Here is a 22,577-nt window from a genome sequence, read left to right on the forward strand (position 1 = left end):
GTTTCTTCTTCGAATCACGATTTTTCGCGTCGATGTGCGGTCGCCAACCATGATTCCAGCAATGTCGTCAATAACAGGCGCATTGAAACGACGCACGTGCTCTCCAGCTGGTGTTTTATCAGGATTGATAACAATAGCGTGATTGTCACTTGGCAATTCGTGCATGTGTGCTTTGAAGAATTTCAATAAATCATTGTGCTCATTCAATAGGGCGTCCAGTTTGCCGAAGATGCGCCTGGCATTAAGCGAATTGAGGCTATTGTAGCCGCAACGTGCATCCACATGATTGATGTCCTCACCACCGCGCCCATGAAGTAGATTTGTAAAAATGTATGTGGTTCGTTTGGCATTGGCAGCAATGAGCCTACTTTGTGGTATACTTGGCCTTTGATTTTGAACGTAGAATTGGAATTGTAGACCATTTGCCGCAGTATTGTGAACTATTTCTGTTGCTCCGGACGAAGTCATTTGGAAGCATGAATTGAATGTGCGAATGGACTTCAGGAACAGGTTTGAATCTGGAACCGTGCCGATGAGCAAGCCGTTCAATGGTTCTGGTGGTATCTCAATTTCTGGTAGTTGCACTTTTCCTGATGCGCAACACATCCCGGCTGACTCATGTTTGAATTTTATCGCATGACAATGGGGACATTCTTTGTCCATAGCACCAATCAGCACTTTCGGATGAGCGGAATATTCAATATCTAGCTCGTACTCGAATGCGAGACGAAGGAACGAAGCGGATGTAAATGTTCGATGTACTTGTTGGCGTTGTCGGTCATTTGCTCTGCGTATGTTAACTCACGAACCGGCGCGCTTGGCTCCGTTCCAATTGTCGTTGTTGATTTCGTTCAGCTCGTGCCTCTTGTGATTGAGATGCACGCAATTGCGACATGCTCACACGCACGTTTTTGTTATCTTGTTGGATTTGTTCGTCTGTTCTTTCTGCTCTACTATTCCGCATGTTTGTTGCTTTATTCGTTCGACAGCCCAAATGGCCCCCCTTGCGTCTTGTTGGCATTGTGCACTGTAATACAATTGATACACGCACATAAAAATAGATAAATTAAAATAAATCGTACAAAATTTTGCACGCACTGCGTTGTGATATGCCGAATGAAATGTCAAAATGACGCGACGCTTCTCTTGAATTCTTCTCGGACGTAGCGCCATCTGTCATTCAACAACATAAATAATTTCGTTCTGTTTGAAATACGAACGACGGTTAAATTTGTTCATACAAAAATAATAAAATCGCGATTTAAAAATGGGAGGGTGGGGGTAGGAGAGTTGGCGTTATAGGTATTTTTCTATGCAAAATAATTAAAAAAATACAAAAAAAAAATTGTCAAAAAAATCAAAGAAAAATTTTCTGGATAGAGATACCCTAATCACCGAGCGGTATGAAATATACTTGTTGACCTATTCTCATACCTAACAAATATACATAAAAAAATTCATAAAAATCGGTCGAGCCATTTCGGAGGAGTTCAACCACAAACATCGTGACACGAGATTTTTATATATATAGAGATAACCAATAGAAAAAATCTTTTTGAAAAAAGTAAGACACCCCGCAGGAATCGAACCTGCATCTCTCGGGTTTCGCGCCCATGCACATATACCACTATGCTAAGGGTACCATACTTAATTAAAATCTCATTGCATCTAATTTGAAGACCGGACTCGGTTGCGTGCTTCCGTCGCATAAACGGCGACTTAACCTGTGGGTCCTCTCTTGCTGCTGTTAAAATTTAGCATGTATTGCAACAATAATTACAAACATCGTATTGTAATATTGTTACAATAACTGCTAATACTTTGATACAAACCTACTCTAAGTTTGATAATATTTATCACTTTATCACTTTAGCGGTCGATCAGTATAGAATAGACCCGCTGACCTGGTTATTCTTAAAAGTAACCGCGTACCAGTGTTCGTAAAATTACAGTATATTTTGTAGAATTTGTAGGTATTTCTTGTTAGATTTTGATTAGAATTTTTAAAACTACTAGATGTCTCATTTAACTAATTATGTTATAGTTTTATGATATTTAGAATGCATTCGTCAGTATTAGCAGTGACGATTGTGGCAGTAGGTAATGAATTTGTATGGGATTAGCGGCACCATAATTGGCCCGAATAGCTATATATGATTGAAAACTGGAGAATGACTTGGAGGCGTCGGGTGATGCCCATATTCTCCAACTCTTGAGAGAATATGCAGAAGAAGACGGTAATTATATTTATTCTTCCTTCGCATTTTTAAATATCTAAATCATTTTTAAAACACAAAACAAGAAAAAATGCACCAGTAGCCTGATGCTGAGTACATCCACTACACGGAAGTACATTAGAACATGTATATGTCTGAGAGAGATTGGAGATGTACTTCCATGTAGCGGAGGTACTCAGGATTTACCCCAGGGAACTCAGAAATAATGGGAACTGAAATACATAACAGATAAGTCGATAGCAGGTAACCGAATCGAGTAAGGAAGAATCCGGGTTAAACGGGTTAAACTTACACACGTGTTAAGAATACGTTTTACGTCGAATATTGAAAATTGCTCTCGGTTTATGCATTTACGCTCATTTAATGTTGGTGTATTATACACACTATTGCACGTGCATAATGCGTGCTTCATTTTCGTAGGACACTCACACATTAAAAACCCTGCATCAAGATGCGGCGTATTGAATATAGCATGTCGGTATTCTATTTATTATCTGTTCTGTGATTTACCCACTAACCAAAAATAAAAAAATTAAAAATTATAATAAAATGTTTCCAAGCGGACACCCATTCAAGTAGTATCCGTGCCTAATGTTGCTTAATATCGGTGATTGGACGACAACCTGTGAGACCGCTCGCCTAGCGTAAGCGTAGCGATGACGTAAAAATTATATATAATATATGTCAAATATAATTAAACGACAAGAATTTTTGAAACACCACTTGATATCCATAATATACTACACTGAAGAAGCGAACATGGGCAAATAAAAGAAAATATGAATTACGAATAAAGTTATTTCAACAAAGTTTCTGACTCCTGTTAATAGAAACTACTTTTGTTTATTTTTCTTTTTGACGGTAATGTATTTTTTAACAACGCGAAATAGATTTAAATATATTTAAATAGATTACTTTTCAAGTTTTTTAAGTTTTACTACTTTTGGCGCGTATGGGAAACCAGATCAGAGGGTATTTTTTGCGTGTGACCGGCCGCAATGTAATACATGATTTTTATAATTTATATTGGATTCGGGTTGTGTAATTCTTTGAAATATTTATCGTTGTGTTAGGCGAATTCAATTTTGTTTCTGTTAACTTTCCTAACGTTATCCCTTAAATGCATGGTGTATTCATACGAATACACAGCATAATATGGCATCTATTGTCTAAATCTTCCAAGATTTAGTGTTGACGTAATACTTTTAATCATTATCAAAGTCTATGCTTCCATTTAGTTTCCCGTTTGACAACCAGGTGATACAAATATATTTTTTATTACGCTTTAACCACACCAATCTGACATTTTATCGGATCGTGACGTTTCTCCATGTTTGTGGTGCTATATCTATGAAATAATAGATCTTCCAGTCCTATAAAAAATCATTTTATACTGAATGAAGGTCAGTCAAGCAAAGTTTTATAAAATATTTCAGATTTTTTTGAATATTTCTAGAATAATGTAATATTTACGTATGTAACATTCGAATACACCATGCATTAACGGGTAATATTTACCACATAGGAAGCTAATTTTTGTGAACATATTTTGGCCTTTTTAGATCAACCATGGCTCACCGACACTATTTAACTGACAAGGAACTTGAAGAGTATGCTAACAACTTATCTGACAGTGATGATGAAATGGACTTCAGTGACGATGACAGTATTGGGGATCCAGAATTTCGACCAGAGATAGATTGAGGATGCAAGATGACGATGCGGAAGTTTCCAGGTATGATCCAAATGACGACCCACTATTGCAAATGGATGAGTTATATGATCAACCAATACCTTCAACTTCAAGACTTCTACCTTCAAAAATGAATCCCCTAAAACTATTATGGATAAGGAAAATATAACACTGGATGAAACCTGCTTATCTTTTTTAGGCAGCACATCACTTCTTCAAGAAAATTTAGAGCTCAAAACACCTTAACAATTCTTCAATTATTTTTTTACCGATGATATAGTTGAAGAAATAGTTGCTCAAACAAATTTGTTTTCCATTGAAAAATACCCGAGTAAGCCCATGGGAGCTTCTTGTATTGACATAAGGCAGTATATAGGTATAATTATTTTCGTGCTGTCTTTCGATATCCTGGCACTCGTTGATATTGGTTGATATTGGTCAAATGTACCTATATCCGTTTTAACCAATAAAATCAACAATGCCTATAAATAAATTTGAAAAGATTCGTCACTTTCTGCTGAACCAAAATGCAACGCTTCTTCTCAAAACTGACTCTAACCACGATAGGCTACATAAATTAATTAGGCCTATTTACGGTAAATTAAATCAAATGTTCTGTAAAATTCCTATGGAGCAGAGGTTGTATGTAGATGAACTAACGTGTTCGTTAAAAATTGGGCATTACATGAAGCAGTACATGCCTAAAAAGCCAAATAAATGGGGCTTCAAGTTGTTTGTGCTGTGTGATGTGTCAATACTCAGACAAGAAAATGAGACAAAAAACAGACTTCCGTCTGAACCAGGCCTGGGAGCAAGTGAGAATACTGTCGTCAGATTATTAAGAAATGCTTCAAAAAACATTAATCATATCCTGTATTTTGATAACTATTATATAGGACAATCTAGAGTATATTGTGAGAAATGTGGAATCGTATTGTGCTTTAATCAAGCAAAATATTATAAATTGTTTTGTTAGTAATTATAAGAATTTGATTTATAATTATAAGGTTTTAGTTAAATCTTTCAATTTTTCCATTTCATGTTATAAACTTTCACTTTTATGAGCTAAATGCATGGTGTATTTATATGAATACAAATGGTTTTTATATTAAAATTTGTCCAAAAAAAATATATATATATATTTTTTATTATTTTCCCCATGTTATATACAATCAACTACATTTGAATATATTTTTAAAATCAAAATCGGAAAAATCATGCATTTAAGGGATTCATAAAACTTTATTTGTGTCACTAGATTTCAAAATTAGCCAAGTCCATCTTTAGATATTTTTCCTTTTTTGTGAATTGCTGAAGAACTACTATATTTTAATATTTATGTATTATCTGAATCTAGAACTTATTAATTTGAAATATTCTGTACTCGAAATAATATAAACTTTCACCCTTGTGACTGTGTACTTGAGAAAACAAAAGTGTTTCTCCTATTCATCTTTTATGACTTGGCTAATTTTGAAATCTAGCGACATATTTATATTGGAGTGTATATTTATTTTTCATTATAAAGATTGTGTATCAAGATTTAAGGCTATATTTATGTGCGTATTATTTATGAGTAAAATTATATATCAATAAATAAATAAATTTTGTGAATGTTGAGTTGGTAAATAGTTCAAACAATGGTATGTTGTAAATTTACAATATTTAGACACTTCATACACAAAAATACATATTTTTACAGTTTAGGATAATATTTGTCGTATATTCCATGTCAATTTATTTATTAGCGGCTTATAATTTGAAGACAATAATAATATTATGTTTCATGACAAAAGTAATATCACGTTTCAGTTAAACCATTATATAAGCTGTGTTTTACTTTTGACTTGCAATAAATTATTATTATTAACAAAAATAGTTGTACAGTCATCTGTTTAAGCAGAGATGGTCGAAATAGCGGTTTCACAAAAGTAAACACAGGTTTTGAGATTGAGATCTCTTCCAGAATAGGTACATTTTGAAATAATATTATTTATTCGCATACATAATATTATTGCTGGTGGTACTTATATCGATAAAATACCCTTGAGACCGAAATGAATATAATCATAAGAACACTCCAATAAAATTTGATTTTTTATTAATTCATTATGGGCACTTCTGAATCGATTATAACCGCTGTATGGCAAAGATGAGTATTGGTCCAATACAAAAATTATTTGTTTTGTTACGCCAAAGAAGTATAACTTCTAACGCGCGTACATAAGTACACACACCGTTTTTTTTCATTTTTATTGAATTTTATCAACAGAATCCTCATATTATAATATTCAAATGCTAACTTATCCACCGAAAGTGGTTGATAACAAAAATATTTTATACAATGCATCATTTAACAACATTATCTGTTTTGCACGCGAACTCATTATTTCCTTATAAACTTAACAATGAAAAACAATAAAAATATAGTTCCCATACCAACTAAATTACAACAAATATAGGTCTTTTATACGAAAGTAACTGCTATATTTCATGAAATTCACACGCAATAATCATCCAACATCTACAACGTATCGATATTAATAAACTAAACAATATACAATAGAAGATAATCCCTCCACTACACAGTTACCATAAATTAACAGTGAAAAAGTCCTAAGTGCCGTACAACGGTATGTGGATATGATGTCTAATAATATTTATTTATTTTTATTATTATTATTCGACCATATTCGATCCTAATAGGATCACATGGGCTTACACAGAGTAGAGGTTTGTATTAACAGATTTTGTTTTTTACAAGAAATGGATATCAGCCACTTGCTCAACCTATTAGGTACCGTACCCTGACAGACACAAATTGAAAAACAATATGTGTACTTGCCACAAATTTATATAGTCCAACGCTGAAGCCGGCCAGCCACCGTGGGTCATAACTAATAATAATTAGAGGCATATAACTACATGTCCACATAATGTTATAATATACCCCTCGATAGAGGAAAAAAATCATTATTACTGTGTTGAAAAGTCATTTTTGGTAAAAATGGACATGATGTCCTATGCCTCCCGGGTACAGATATACATTGTTGAAACAAATACTTGAGGTGTCTGGAAACAAAAACAGCAGTTTTTAAAAATTGATAGAAACAAAAACGGTACTATTTTGGTGGCAGCTGGTGAACAATTCCATTTTTGTTTTAATCAATTTTTAAAAACTGCCGTTTCTGTTCCCAGACACCTCAAGTATTTGTTCCAACAATATATATAATATATTACAATTTATGTCTTGACACTGTATGAAAACTCAATCACAGACATTGGGTAAACAGTCCCGGAGCTTTTTTGGGAGAGGTCAATTTAATTTATATATAAAAAAAAACATGACGCCTACAATATGAACTGTTACCAAGTATCTGTATATAAGAAAGTATATAAAACAGCAAAAGGTTTGTTAGATCAATGATGGTATTCTCATATTCTGATACTTGGTGTCAAAGTATAGCATTCTAATTTGAAAAAATGTTATATTATAGGGTATTTTTAACTTTAAGTTATGTAAATTCAGTTAAGGCAAATTTGAGTGCATATTGACCTCAGTTTTGGGTAACTGATCCTGAAAAATTTCCAGTTATGAAAAAAAATTATGCTTCACACAAACGTAGGGTCCCATGAATGGCCGATTAAGACTGGGTGTAGAGCGGGGCGGGCGTGGTTTGGTGGGGTCATTAACTAATCCAATGACTGGTTCGTCCAGTGTTATGTCTAAGAAATAATAAGTATTCTGTATTCAATTAAATTATTATTTTTGATTCGAAAATTTTCTTTTAAAATTGTTTTTACATACCTAATTACTATTTTCAAGAAATAACTGTTATATTTAAATTAGTTGTTTTTGGTCGGTTAAAAATAGTATATTACGACATAAAAATACACATATAAAAATATTTGATTCAAACTATATAAATTAAAATGAATGTTTGTTTGTTTGTCTGTCCCGTATGAGTTCCTATACCATTCATCTGATTGCGATTAAACTTTGGTGAGTTGTTGTGCGCACATCCGCGAAGGTTTTTGAACTAGTAAAACCAGCTTCTTCTTTTTCTTCTTATATTCGTATGCGTTCCAATACGATTGCGATGAAACTTTGGTGAGTTGTTGTGCGCATACCCGCAAAGGTTTCTGAATTAGTACAACTATCTTCTTCTTCTATTCGCATGTGTTCCTATACCATTAATCAGATTGAGATGAAACTTTTGTCAGTTGTTGTGCGCACACCCGCGAAGGTTTCTGAATTAGTACAACTATCTTTTTCTTCTATTCGTATGCGTTCCTATATCAAATTTGGAAAATCCATGCTTCTTACATGGCAGCTGTATGTGGCCTGCTCACGCGTTAGAAGCGTTCGTGTACGGACCAGACGGAAAAACAAAAAATATTGTCTATCCAAAAGCACTTCAAGAACACAATTTATTTCTTTGAGTGGCATTGCAACGCATGCCAGGTACTCGCTAGTATATAATATAATCAAACCCGTGTTCGGAAATGTACCATTATCCTTAAAGCGTCATTTTGAGATTATAGAGATTAAATCAAAATGATCACTTTAACAATTCTGGTAAGTATCGTATTTTTTCGAGATTGAATGATTTTATGGCTGGTATGTAGACAAAAATACGTATGGCGTTGCATTAGAACTAATTTAGGTAAGTACAGAAAACTACAGTTATCGCCATAACGTTCTTTTTACGGAGATGGTTCAAATAAAATTGTTACGTCTTTCCAGCTGAAGGATAGTCAAAAAGATGCATAAGTTTAGTGGAAGTAGGATGCTCGACACGACAGGAATATGTAAAAGCGATAGGTCATAAACCAGGCGTTCGTTGTATGGACTGTATATGCCTACATAGAAATTGGCAGAAATTGTGGAAGCAACGAGTAATTATTGTAATTATTAATTTCTTCTTTCCTATCTATTTGAAAATCGGTGAACTAGTGCACAAACTGACTTATTTAAATACTACTATAAATAGGGCCTTTCATTTTTTGAAAACTGTGTTTTATTTCATTTTTAAATTCAAATAAAATACTAAACATGTTTTTAATTGAATATTTTATTAAGTAGTATTGTCAATAATAACATCATAAGAAAGCATGGTCAGTAATCAGAAGAACTTGGGGTAATTTTAGTTTATTTCAAAATAAATTCCTAATATTTGATGGGAACAACGTTGCCCTTATAGTCACAGACGTGGTCGATGGTGACGTCGGTCAGGAACATATTCGGGTAGAAGAAGTTGCTTTCATCAATTGGACGATCCAGAGGGAAGCCGAAGGCTAAGTCTTCTGTGTAGCGAGCTCCGCTTCCAACTCCTGAAGCGTATACGTAAGGGTAACCAGTTCCGCGAGGTACTTTAGGTTGTTGGAAGGGAGTCACGATAGCGTATACTTGGAACTTCATACCTCCCTCTCTGCCCTTAGGCATGAGAAGTCTGAGTGGCCATCCGTTGTGAGCTTCGGTCTGGTCAAGACGGAATTCACCTTTACCGGCAAGCGCTTCTGTAACTGTCTGGTACAAATTACGGGCCTTGGTGCTGTCGAAAGAAGTGCCACCGAATTCGATGTTCTTGCGAGTGATAGCGTTCTGTCCAGTTCTCAATAAGTATCTGAAATGGTCCAGTTCAAAGAAGTTATACTTGTTGTTATTCATGCTGATCTTGTGACCAAAGTTGTCGTATTTTGGTCCCAAGAATAGCCTGATCGAGACATCGGCATCCTTTTCTGAGGTGACATCATAGGTCACTGAGAAAGGCTTGTGGTTGAGACGAGCCTGGCGAGCGTAGAAGGTATATTTCTCTTTCTTGGAGTCAATTTCTTCCTTATTCAAGATGGATCCAGTAGTGATGTCATAATCGAAGTCTTCCTTGTAAGTAACGATTGGAGTGAAGCGAACATTGTCAACCTTGACTCCCTGGTATGAGATCTCGTTCTTGGTGTATGATGGCAGGCTGTTCTTGAAACGGTAGAAATACCTCATGCAGCGATTGTACAACTGGTAGAACATAGGATCGCGCATGGCGGTCTGGAATTGTTCCATGGCTCCAGCCACATAGTCGGCTCTGTAGAAAATAAAATACATATTTAGTTGTATTTCCAAAAATGCTGTTAAATATATACAAAAATTAGGATATGGACGTTATGGCAAAAATGAGATACCTAAACATATCTCATATTAACATGCATATGTTTTACCGTTCGCCGTGACATTAAAATAAAATTTTGTGCACCTAATTCAAGTATTACGCATTATATTACAATTATTCACAAGATCGCGACGAGCACGGTGGCTGAGCGGTCTAAAGCTGCAGTAATTGTATAAAGAATGAATTGAAGTTCTGTTGGCGTGGGTTCGAATCCAACTTCCGACAAATATTTTTATATTTTATTTTATTGCTAATATTTATTTCTTAAATTATTAATTTATATTTTTAACCTTAGTAAGACAAATATACGTTATGAAGTTAATACTAGGCAAAACAAATTGACGATAAAAAATATTCTTCTATTTATAAAATATCTAAAATTGTGTATGGTTTAATGGAATAATCTTAGATATTTAATAAATAAATGAATATTTTTTTACTTTTATCTAATATGACTTGGATTTAGGGTTTAATTTAATTTTAAAAAGGAACAAACACTATCTACATCAGTGGTCGTTTGCTATTTATAGTATTTGGAATGTGTACAGTAAGAGTTATTCAGTGATTAACTTACAACCATTAGTTAGTGAAAACTTTATTATGTATAGATCAACTTCTACGTCATCAAGTCTTCTACGTTAGAGCGCAGAATGCGTTGACACTATAGTGAAGGGTCTCTTGCATTTTATGTACAAATTATATATGTATAATATTATTTGAAATGTTTAAGTACAATTGAGATCATAGTTTTTTTTAACTCCATGAAATATTAAACATTTTTTACTCAAAATTAAACAATACATCATATACTCACTCATAATGTGTAGAGACTCCAGCTCCCAGAAGGTATTTAGCCATGACAGCGAGGTAGTCGAAGAACTTGTAGTCTCCCAAGTCCTTATTTCCTTCGACGAAACGACCCAAGGCTTCAATGTCTTTGGGGCTCTTAAGGCTTATTAGGGTTCCATCGTACTAATAATATAAAATTACAGAATGTTAATTTTTTATTGATTTATTTTGAGGTATGAAGAGATACACAATTTGCATTTTTTTTAACGCAGAGGGTCGTCAATTTTACGTATTTAGCTACCTGTGAATTTGCGTTATTAGCGGATCTACGACGATTCGACTCAACTGGATGACTGTCATCTGGGCACCGCACAAATAAATAAAATCCGCAAAGAATGTATGTACGACGTGAAATTGCATGTATGTGATTTTAAGTATTGCGTATTTTTAATATAGAGGTCTCGCAGTGGCAAAGAGTGGAGGTAGGCGGTGGAGATTCGACATAAATAGCGTACACTAAACTTTTTTAGTCATATTTATTTCTTTTCATTTAACTAATATTAAAATTTTTATTTTTCTTTTAAATTTGATTAACCCCTGCCTAATCTAACCTAACCATACCATAAAAAAATATTCTACTATCTTTAAAATATTTAAAATTTCGTATGATTTAATGTCATAAGTTTAGATATTTAATAGAATATTTTTTACCTAATATTTATTATGGTTTGCAATAGGCAGGGCTTAATCGATTTTTAAAAACTAACCAGTACCATCTGGAATAATAATTTATTCTATTATTTCAATGAAAACAAATAATTATGCCCCATTCAACTAATTCAATTAAAACATGTTTGATATTGCGCATAAATAATGGTATATTTGGGCATAATTATAAATTAAAATGACAGAAGTGTTTTATTAACCTTCTCTTTAGGAAGATATTAAATTTTGTCCGTTCTGGTGATATCACCTATTACCGACAACATTTTAGTGGGTAAATTAGTCTTATAAGGTTTCATCATAAATAGTTGATTGTGAATGAGATAATACTTTGAACTTGAACAATAATTAAAAACATAAGTGTATTTCATAATACTATCTTGATCTCACCCTTTCCTTTGATATCTCTTTCTTAAGATTGAGTATGTCTCTATATATCACATATACTTTTAGATCTATGTGTTTTATTCGTAATTAAGTGCGATGGTCAGTTTGCAATGTGCATGTATAATTTATGACAGTTAAATGAAATCTGACGGATATAGTCTATCAAATATAAGTACCTATTTACTGGATAGTACAATCGATTTTTGAAATAATAAAATTTGAAATGGATAATTCTAGGAATAGCCGAAACATGAAGATGACGAAGTGCATATTGCATAAAATACTTGCAGTTTAATGGACTAGGTAATCTAAGATGACATTAGAGTAACGAGAATGTTAAATAAATATTTGTGAGATACTCACCAAAGTAATGAATCCCTGATCGATCACTTGACGAATACGTCTTGTATAATCATCAACCTCTTGGACATAGTAAGTATTGTCTTCTTTGTTAGCGTCATAGTTTTCAGGTCTAATCGGCATGGCGTATCCGTTGTGGTGTTTCACGTTGGGGTTGAAACCGGTCTTGATTGGTCTGTACCATGAGAATTTATCGACTGCTCCGAGTCCGTTGGATAATCTCTCGAGGTAATAACGGGCCAATATCTGTTGGTGAACATAGTAGTACAGCTCTCCACGTCGATCCTTGTCCAAACCGAAGTCCTTACCAGCCATCCAGTATGGATAGTCATGGTGGAAGTAATAATAGTATGTGTTCAGACCAATATCATCGGTGAAGTACGACAGCTTCTGTTCAACGTCATAATCTTCATAACCAGTGCTGTAGTTATTGTAGATTGTGAAAACATTCTTCTCTGCTGACTCAATTCCGTACAGATGGGCATCTTCATTGTTGGGAATGCTTCCCTGGGTCTTGAAATGGTTTACCTTTTCCATGACATCAGAATTGACGAAATAGAAGGGGTAGATTTCATAAGGCTCAGGAAGTCGGATTCCTTGGCAGTCAGTACGGTGGAGAACTGCAATGGTGAATGAGTAGACGAAGAGACCTTCGTTCATGTGTTCACGGGCCCAGCATGCGGTCTTGTGGAAAGTTTCGAAGTCCTTGGCGTAGAAGAACAGGTTGAACAGAGCAATGGCTTCATCTCTGTACTTGTCATAGCTCAGGGAGAAGATCTTGTATTTTGGCAAGAAACCTCTTTTGTACAATTTGGCGAATTCATTGAAAACTTCAGGTTTCTGTAAAAAAAAAACATCAGCATCATTCTAACATTATTACTTATGCAAAATCAATAAAAATGTGATATATAAGATAATAATAAGATTTCGCATTCAGGCAGTTAATTATCCAAGGAAGTTATCAAAGTTATCAAGGTATCAAAATAATGAATGAATACAATTAATTTTTAAATATAATATTTTGTCACAAACAATAATGTATAACTGCACATTTCTTTGTGTTGTTCTTTTATACCAAAACTTTGATTTCGATTCACTGTTATATTGCTTCTTCTCTTCTAAGTAAGGGTCCATTCATCCCCTCGCTCCAATACTGATGAAGAATTTTACAGTTCTGTTGAGGTCTCTCGTCTTCCTTAATATAAGGGAAGTGGGGAACCCATAAACTGACTAGTTTGATGTACCCAATGATTAAATACAAAAGAAAAATTTTAATAAATTAATAATATTATTTTTTTTTACAATTTTTTTTAAACTTATAATATGCCCACCATGGTCGAGCGGCTAATGCGTTGGCTTATAATGTCGAGGGTCCCAAGTGGCTAACAACCATTTCTTGTAAAAAAATCTTTTAATACTTATATTAATCTTTTAATAATTATTAAATTAACCTCCACCCTGTGGAGGACTATGATAATCGTCTTAAGATCGGACGATAATTAACTGTCGAAAAATAATTATGCCAGTGATGAAATACAGTAAAATTGATTAGGTACCTACCTATTCGTTTACTTTGTTGTGCATGAGAACTTATATGTTTGAGTGGTTATATTGTGAACCGTTTTGTCAGTTGCAGGGATTTTGTTATGTTTTGGGAAATATTTTATACTCAATTTGTGAAAAATATGATTATTTTTAAAGATTTTGATATGATTTAATAATTGTATGACTAGTTTGAACTGTTTCGAGGTCCTCTTTTAAATCATTAGACGAATCGATTGCGTCGAAGAAAATCGCCGCATTACTAGGCATATTTCAAGAAATTTTATTTTACAGAAGATTTAAATTTTTTTTTAAAAACATATTGTGGACATTACAAATAATAAGTTTAAGAAGTTCACAACATGACATTTAAAAACAAATATATATAAATATAACAGTATTACATCAAAAAAAGAGATAGATCTATAGATAAATTAGATAGGTACAAGGAAGTACACCGGATGAGTTAAGCAGACCATATTTTAAGAATTTATAAAACAACATCCACCTAAACTCATTCTCACGTAGGTACAATATATCAACACCCGAAACAATTTCGTTGAACATAGTTATCGCCCTCCCAATTGGCATTACCAGTGGCAGGTTGGTTCTGCACCTTGCGAGAATAAACAACTGATGGTCTCTATTTCTAAGATAGTTATCAGGGACGCACAGGTCAACACTGCCCAGAATGGCAGAGTTCTTATTTATACCTCGCATAAGTCGAAAAATTACGTAGCTAAATAAAGATTTCTTCTAAATTGCGGACTGCAGTATGTAAGCATGCCTACGAGAAAGTCAGTTGGATAAATAAAACCACGGATAGTATCCGTACAACCTCAAGTAAAGGAGTCTCAAGGATTTCTTCTGTACCCTCTCCACCATAAGGCCATACTTCAACTGATGCGGTGCCCAAACAATAGACCCACTCTCGAGTCTGCTTTGAACTAAAGAATTAAATAAAAGTTTTAATACCGTAACATCTGAAAAGACCCGGGAAGTACGCATGACGATGCCCAACATTTTTAGCGCTTTGTTACAAAATGGTAAATAGATGACTTAACTCTAATCAGGATCTCATTAAAAAAAATAACGAACCTCTTTGTTTATTCCACCCTGAAGTTTCACTTTCTAAGTCAAATTGAATATCCGTTTTTTCTGATAATGAAAATATTTTTATGTATATCAAATTATTTGCGTCTACTTCGTTATCTTGTGTATCCTTAGTAGATTTGAAAAGGTAATTTTGTATAAAATTAACGTACCAAAAAATTGTCCTTGTTGGCTAAGAAGTTATACTCTTGCGCGTACTTCACCTGCTCATCGATATAGTTGTGTTGTGTGATATGGTTCAACAAGTCGTACACCTTCTTCTGCTTCAACAAGAAATTCTTGTCGGCTAAAAATAGAAATAAAATAATCAGCATTATGAAATTGAAAGTCTACTAACAGTCCAGATAGATTTACTTTTTGAGATAATTAATATTGAAAATTTCATTATTTGATATTTGAAAATATGATTGTTGTTCTCGATATCTCAAAAGAAACTAAATTGTCGACAATTAGTATTAAATGATGTTTAATCAAATTTAGCTACCTACCTATAATGCTTTAATATTGGTTACCAGCCTTTGTGATTCGAATCATAGTACTAATAATAAAAAATTATATTGATTTGCTAATAATTTAATAAACTATTCTGAACTGAATTTGAATGAATTTGTTTCTGAGGTATTTTCCAATTATATAATGTGTTTAATAAAGAATGTTATATTCTTAAATCTTTTAAATTATTTTTTGAATAAAAAAACATTTATTGATAATAGATAATCGTTTTGCTGTTAAAATACTCGTATTCTAATGATTAATAATCGATTTCAATGTTAATTGTTAAATTAACGTAAGTATAATTAAGTAAAATTGAAAGTCAGTTTGTTACTTTCTGCCTGTTAGAATATGTTTAAATAATAACAAGATAAAAAGAACTTTTTATGTACAACGTTTTAAATTTATTGTTGAATTATTATCCTTTATATTGTCAAACTTGTACTTGATATGATGTAAATAAAAAACAAACAAATATATAGAATACTGAAATGTCAATTTGACATTTCATTTTGATTTCCATAGTAACGCACGTATATATTAATAATTTAGTTGCTAGGACCACCCCCTTAGCAACAAATAATAGTCTTTTACTTTTTACGGATTTTCTGAAATAACTTTCCATACAAAACAGAATTAACTGAAAATGAATTCAATTCTGCTTAAAGATGGCTAAAAGTATTAAAAGAATGCATTGGCATCGTGTTCTGATATATTCTTAAAGTTTCAAATGTCTAGCTAGTCGGGAAGTTAGTTAAAAATCGATTGCAAGATTTATACTGGACAAACAACCACCGGACAAACAAGAATACGAGCTAATAAAAACGTTGTAAAAAAGCACCAAATTAATATTGATGGTAGTTGAATGGACTTTAGGCTACATTTTTAAAAAGAATTCAGTAATTTTTCTTCTTGATGTCTCAAAAGTTCAAAATTTAGAAGGTAAAACTTCTCGAAAATAACGCATTAGATAAATAAGTAGTCGTATTGCAGCTTTGGAGTGATGAGTTTAGTAAAGTGTACAATGGCGTACGGTTAAATCCAATCATTTTATATTATATAAGTGGATACAAATATGGGTGTGCGACAAAAAACAAATAAGACTACAATTTTAAAAGTTAAATAATTATTTTTCTTACCAATTTTGAATTCTACCGTTGGCTTCAAAACATTATTTGCCGACACATAGCCGAAAAAGGCCACCACAAAGAATACGGCAAAGAACTTCATGTTGGAAGTATGCAGTACTCAACTGTGACAATTCAAGATTTTTCTGGCCTTTTATACTAAAATCTTATGATACGAGATTCGTTATCACTGATTGGATAATAAATCGATTATTAAAAAAAAGCATTTACTTCACTTGTTGTGTATTGTGAGGACTCCAGTTTTGAAAATATTGGATAGCAACTTAATAATATTATGTCATTTTCATCCTTGCACAAAACAGTATAATAAGTAAAGTTGCTAATAAGGTCATATTATGTATAGTGATCGCAAACTGGTGGTTTTATCGAAACAAGTTTATTTTGAATAGCGAAAGCGTGTACCTATACTCGACGGTACTTATCATAAGAAAGAGAATACTGATTTTTTAAGGCATTTTTAGTAGTCAAAAATGTAAAAATAAAACTATTTAAATCAAAATATTTATAAAAATATATATTTTATGATTAATTCTTAGACTATAGATACAACTAGACGCCACCCATTGCATTACTAAATGAAGCTGCATGCCGTGAGTTTGGTTTGTGGGCGAGCGAACGCATTTGTATACAAATGTTTAAGACCATAGACCATTTCGCTAATGATCGCCCAAAGTGCTCACCGCTCAGAATTAAAATATCATTTTCTATTTTTTTACTTTAGGTGTATAGTATTTTTAAGCGGTCAAAATGTAACCATAAGGTAAAGATATCCATAATTTAAGTTATTTTAAAGAAACACGAGGTCACTTGATATTAAAATATATAATAATACACAAATAAATTATCATGAACATGTATCAACTTACCTATGAAACGTAATACCATCTTCTTGCTTATCAGTACGGCTACCACATTTTAATACAACACACAAAACCATATTTTCTACTTACTTAACTAAAAATATTTACCACTGACTTTATGTTTAACACAAAAAATATCAATTTTAGCAACACGCGCTCGCAGGTTATCCCATACACGATAGAAAATTATCTTACATATCTATAAACCTTTAATCTTACTCTATCGCATGTCGCAGAGATTACAAGGGTGCCAAATACTTTCTCACTTGCACTTATGCATCGTTTTTGTTAGTTGTTTATGTATCGGATTAATTACCTTTTTATTCAACGAATAATTCACAAGATTTAAAAATGTAACGTTCTGATTATTGAACATACATAATTTTTGAAAACATACCTTTTATAACCAATAGAAAAATCTTTTTAAAAAAAAAGTAAGACACCACTCAGGAAACGAACCTGCATCCCTCGGGTTTCACGCCCACGCAAATAGACCATTATGCTAAAGGTACCATACTTAATTAAGATCTCATTGCATCTAATGTGAAGACCGGACTCGGTTGCGTGCTACGGACGCGTAAACGGAGACTTAACCTTCAAGCCTTAACCTAAAGCAGCAAAATTCCTGAATGAAGTACCTACTATGAAACCTGTCGCCAAACCGCTTTGACTGAAGCACGTAATTTTTTTAGTTTTAAAGTAAATATTGTGTATTCAGAGCTTCGAATGGCATCGAGCCATAAAAAAAAATATCAACCATAAGTGCGAGTGAGCAAGCATTCGGCACGCTTATACCTCCGGTCCATGAGTTAGAGTAAGATAGAATTTTTAACAAAGAATTAAAAATATAACAAATGTCAAGATGTAACTCTGTCGATTTCATAGAAATTAAATAACATTTTATCCATTTGGGTAATGACTTCATGTATTCAATCAGTACTTACCCGTTTACGTTGCATTATTAAACAATTCATTGTTGAAGTACCTAGCCAATAAATCTTTAAATAAGATAGTTATCTACGTATCCAATATTACAATACGGCATTTTCGTTATATTTTGCAAACAAACATGTGTGTTTTTGTATTAAAAAATAACAATAAATACTTAAATGAGGATTTAAACACAAAATAACATTTTCAACTGTAATAGTTACGTAAAAAAAAACACAATAGATGTATATACAGCTTTCTACAATATTACGTTGACATTAGATATCTGACATATACTGTACTGAGTGAGTGTGAAGTTACACTATGTGTAGAATTTGTATGTATTTTTTGTTAAATTTTGATTAGAATTTTTGGAACTACTAGATGTCTCATTTAACTAATATCAATTTATAGTTTTATGATATTTAGAATGCATTCATCAGTATAAGCAGTCAGTGACGTCCCGTGGGGGTAAGCAGATTGAGCGTCGCTCGGGGGTGGCTATCACTCGAAGGGTGGCAAATCGAGGAAAATCATTTGGAATATACCTATATAAATAGCTACATAAACTAAGCAATAATGAAAATATCTTTCCATTAAAAAAATCAGCTCACTGGTTTTATCGGGTTCAACGTTCTTGATGACCAGAAACCAGAGACAACACTTGCAGATTTGCGACTAGTAGTTGGATATTTTGTTGGTAATGTATCCATACAACACATTTCTTAGATATTGGACTCATAAAGGGATGATAAAAATAATTTATAAAAAAATGAGACGGCATTTTAGCGCTGCCTAGGGGCGGCATTTTATCTAGGGACGTCACTGTTAGCAGTGATGATTGTGCGAGGTAGGTAATGAATTGGTACGGGATTAGTGGCACCATAATAGCTATATATGATTGAAGACTGGAGAGTGACAGGTTTTCTTGGAGGCGTCGGGTGATGTCCATATTCTCCAACCCTTGAGAGAATATGCAGAAGAAGACGGTAATTATATATATTCTTCCTTCGTATTTTTAAATATTTAACAGAACATAAAACAAGAAAAAATGCATCAGTAGCCTGATGCTGAGTACCTCCGCTACACGGAAGTACATTAGAACATGTATATGTCTGAGAGTAATTGGAGATGTACTTCCATGTAGCGGGGGTACTCAGCATTTACCCACTAACCAAAAATTAAAAAACTAAAAATTAAAATAAATGTTCCCAAGCCGTTACCCATCCAAATAGTATCCGCGTCTTATGTTGCTTAATATCGGTGATCGGACGACAACCTTTGAGACCGCTTGCCTAGCGTAAGTGTTGCGATGATGTGAAAAATTGTATATATACATGTCAAAATACAATTCAAAGACAAGAAAGCGACAGAAATTTTTGAAACACCACATGATATCCATAATATACTCCACTGAAGAAGCAAACATTGGCAAAGAAAAGAAAATATGAATAACGAATAAAATTATTTCGACAAAGTTTCTGACTCCTGTTAATAGAAACTACTTTTGTTTATTTTTCTTTCTAACGGTAATGTATTTTTTAATAACGTGAAATAGATTTAAATATATTTAAATAGATTACTTATAATTACTTTTTAAGTTTTTGAAGTTATACTTCTTTTGGCGCGTTTGGGAAACCAGATCAGAGTATATTTTTTGTTATGAAACACATGATTTTTATAATTTACTAGCTGAAGTACCCGGCTTTGCACAGGGATGCTTCGTGGTTATATTTATCTTGGATATTTAAAAAATAATAAGAGGTAATTTTTTTTTTAATATTAAAATATCTGTGTAATACAATATGGAAATATGAAAATACAAAATAAAATAGTGACTTCAGTTTTGGGTAACTCATCCAGAAACATTCACAGTCATAAAAAATGATGCTTCACACAAACGTAGGGTCCCATGAATGGCCGATTAGGACTGGGTGTAGTGCGGGGCGGACGTGGGGTCATTGACTAATTCAATGGCTGGTTTGTCCAGTGTTCTGTCCAAGAAATAATAAGTATTCTATATTCGATTAAATTATTATTTTTGATTCAAGAATTTTCTTTGAAAATAGTTTTTATTAACCTAATTACTATTTTCAAGAAATAACTGTTATATTTAAATTAGTTGTTAAATACAAAATACTGTAAGAATGTATATTATATTATTTTTATAACATATGGCAGACGCAGACATCCGGGACCTCCCGGAGAACGACGCCAAAAGAGATACGCTTTTTAATTTCTGTTTGATGTAATACAAATTTAATAATAAAAATAATAAACGGTGACATATAACAATGATTTCCACTTTTCAGATCCAGTGATTGCAGACATAATATCTGTACCTCAGAGGCAGACGGATGCAACTCCGTTTTTGGGGAAAATGATTTTTTTTAAGAATTGTTATGCTAAAGGCTTTATTTATTAGAGGCAGAGAGATGAAAGTCCTAGTTGCTATAATAAAAAAGATATAAAGAATAGCATAAAGATGCAACTGCCATACTCACCTTAGAAGCAGAAAGATGTAAATCCAATAATCTGCAATATGTACTAAACGAGAACCAGCCGAAGATACAGAACTATGGACTATATCCAAGTAATCAAAGAAATCAGAGCGGTAACAGGAATACAAGCTACCCTATCCATGGGTTTTATAAACTATGAGAAAGCGTTCGATTTCATAAAGAAATTTTCAATACTGGATGCACTCAGAAATCAAGGAGTCTCCGGGTGATATATAAATATGTTCAATAATATGTATAGTAGCGAAATATTATCTCCATAAACCATCGCGCATTTCCTATCAGCAAAGGAGTCCAACAAGGTGATACAATCTCACCTAAACTATTTACAGCAACCCTTGAAGACTTATTTAGGCAACTTGACTGGAATAACAAGGGTCCCCATAAATGGAGAATACGTAAGTCATCTGCGCCGATGAGAATACATAGTAGTTTGCAAGACTCAGAAGACCTCCAAAGCAGAATGCAGGAACTCGCTGAAGTAAGCAACAAAGAAGGCTTGAAAATAAATGTATCAAAGAAGAAATTTATGGTCAACTGCTTAACGGGCCAAAAAGAGATCCTCATCAATGCCATTCAGCTCTAACAGGTGAAAAACTACACCTATCTGGCACAACAACTATCTATCATAGATGTATGTATATTTGATGAAATTGTTCGCAGAGTAAAGCTAGGCTGAAGTGTTTTTGGCCGCCTGAATAATGTATTCAAAAGTTACCTTCTACTGTGCCTAAAGCGCAAAGTTTTCAACCAGTGTGTGCTTCCCGTGATCACAGAAAACGAGATCAAAGAGAAATCCAGAAACTTAGAGTAGCACAACGTGGTATGGAGAGGTGCATCCTGGGCATAACGCGAAAGGACAAAAAGAGGAATAAGTGGATAAGGAATTAGACAAGGGTTTGCGATTTAAAAGAGTTTATTAAAAGCTTAAAATGGAGATGGGCTAGACACATAGCTCAAAGAAGAGACAATCGTTGGACAAATCTAGTCATCCAGTGGTATTCAAGAAGTACAAAACGTCCGCAAGGTATACCCAGAGGCAGCTGGATCGATGAAATGATAAAGTTCTGCGGAAGTACTAGGCAACGCAATGCACATGACCGAGAGAAATATAATCAGCTTGGAGATTAGCGAGGCCTTCATCCAGCAGTGAATAGATTCAGGCTGATGATGATATAATAAAATAAAAAAAAAAATGTGTTTTGCTGTGTTATATTTAAACCTATAAGTTTTTTTAACTTAAAAATTGTTTTATTTTGGCTAGGTAAATAAGATACAAGTCCACATTAACAAAATATCTTTAGAGGAAGAAGGATGAAAATCCATACTACGTTTTTTATTTTATTTTTTTTAGATATAAAATTGTATTATATTTATTCCTTTCTTACATATTCCAGAAGTACTTTAATTGAATTAGAATATAAAAAAATAATGATCATTCTATGTATATTTTCGTGGAAGTTATGAGTATTCATTTAAAATAAAAATTGTTTTTGTTTGTTTTTTGGCTTTCCTGAACAATTGGGTATTTGGCACTTGCATCTGTCTGCCTCTGAGGTACAGATATTATGCTCAGAAGATCAGTCCTATGCGACATTTATTTTCTCATGAAAAAAACGC

The 22,577-nt window shown here is 33.2% G+C and overlaps 1 protein-coding gene across 1 annotated transcript; it reads right to left on the minus strand.

The window, feature by feature from the left end:
• Positions 1-8,987: 8,987 nt before the first annotated feature.
• LOC147069223 (arylphorin subunit beta-like) lies at positions 8,988-16,756 on the minus strand. The gene is made up of 5 exons (XM_085951262.1): positions 16,640-16,756; positions 15,161-15,294; positions 12,357-13,193; positions 10,909-11,066; positions 8,988-10,010 (listed from the first exon to the last, which is right to left on the minus strand). The coding sequence occupies exons 1-5, from the start codon at positions 16,728-16,730 to the stop codon at positions 9,101-9,103; spliced, it is 2,130 nt and encodes a 709-aa protein (XP_085807388.1). The 5' UTR covers positions 16,731-16,756; the 3' UTR covers positions 8,988-9,100.
• Between the last annotated feature and the right edge of the window lie 5,821 nt (positions 16,757-22,577).

Source organism: Rhyacophila brunnea, unplaced genomic scaffold (genome assembly GCF_057557595.1).
Source record: "Rhyacophila brunnea isolate RB1 unplaced genomic scaffold, BYU_Rbru_1.0 scaffold_24, whole genome shotgun sequence".
Classification (NCBI taxonomy): domain Eukaryota; kingdom Metazoa; phylum Arthropoda; class Insecta; order Trichoptera; family Rhyacophilidae; genus Rhyacophila; species Rhyacophila brunnea.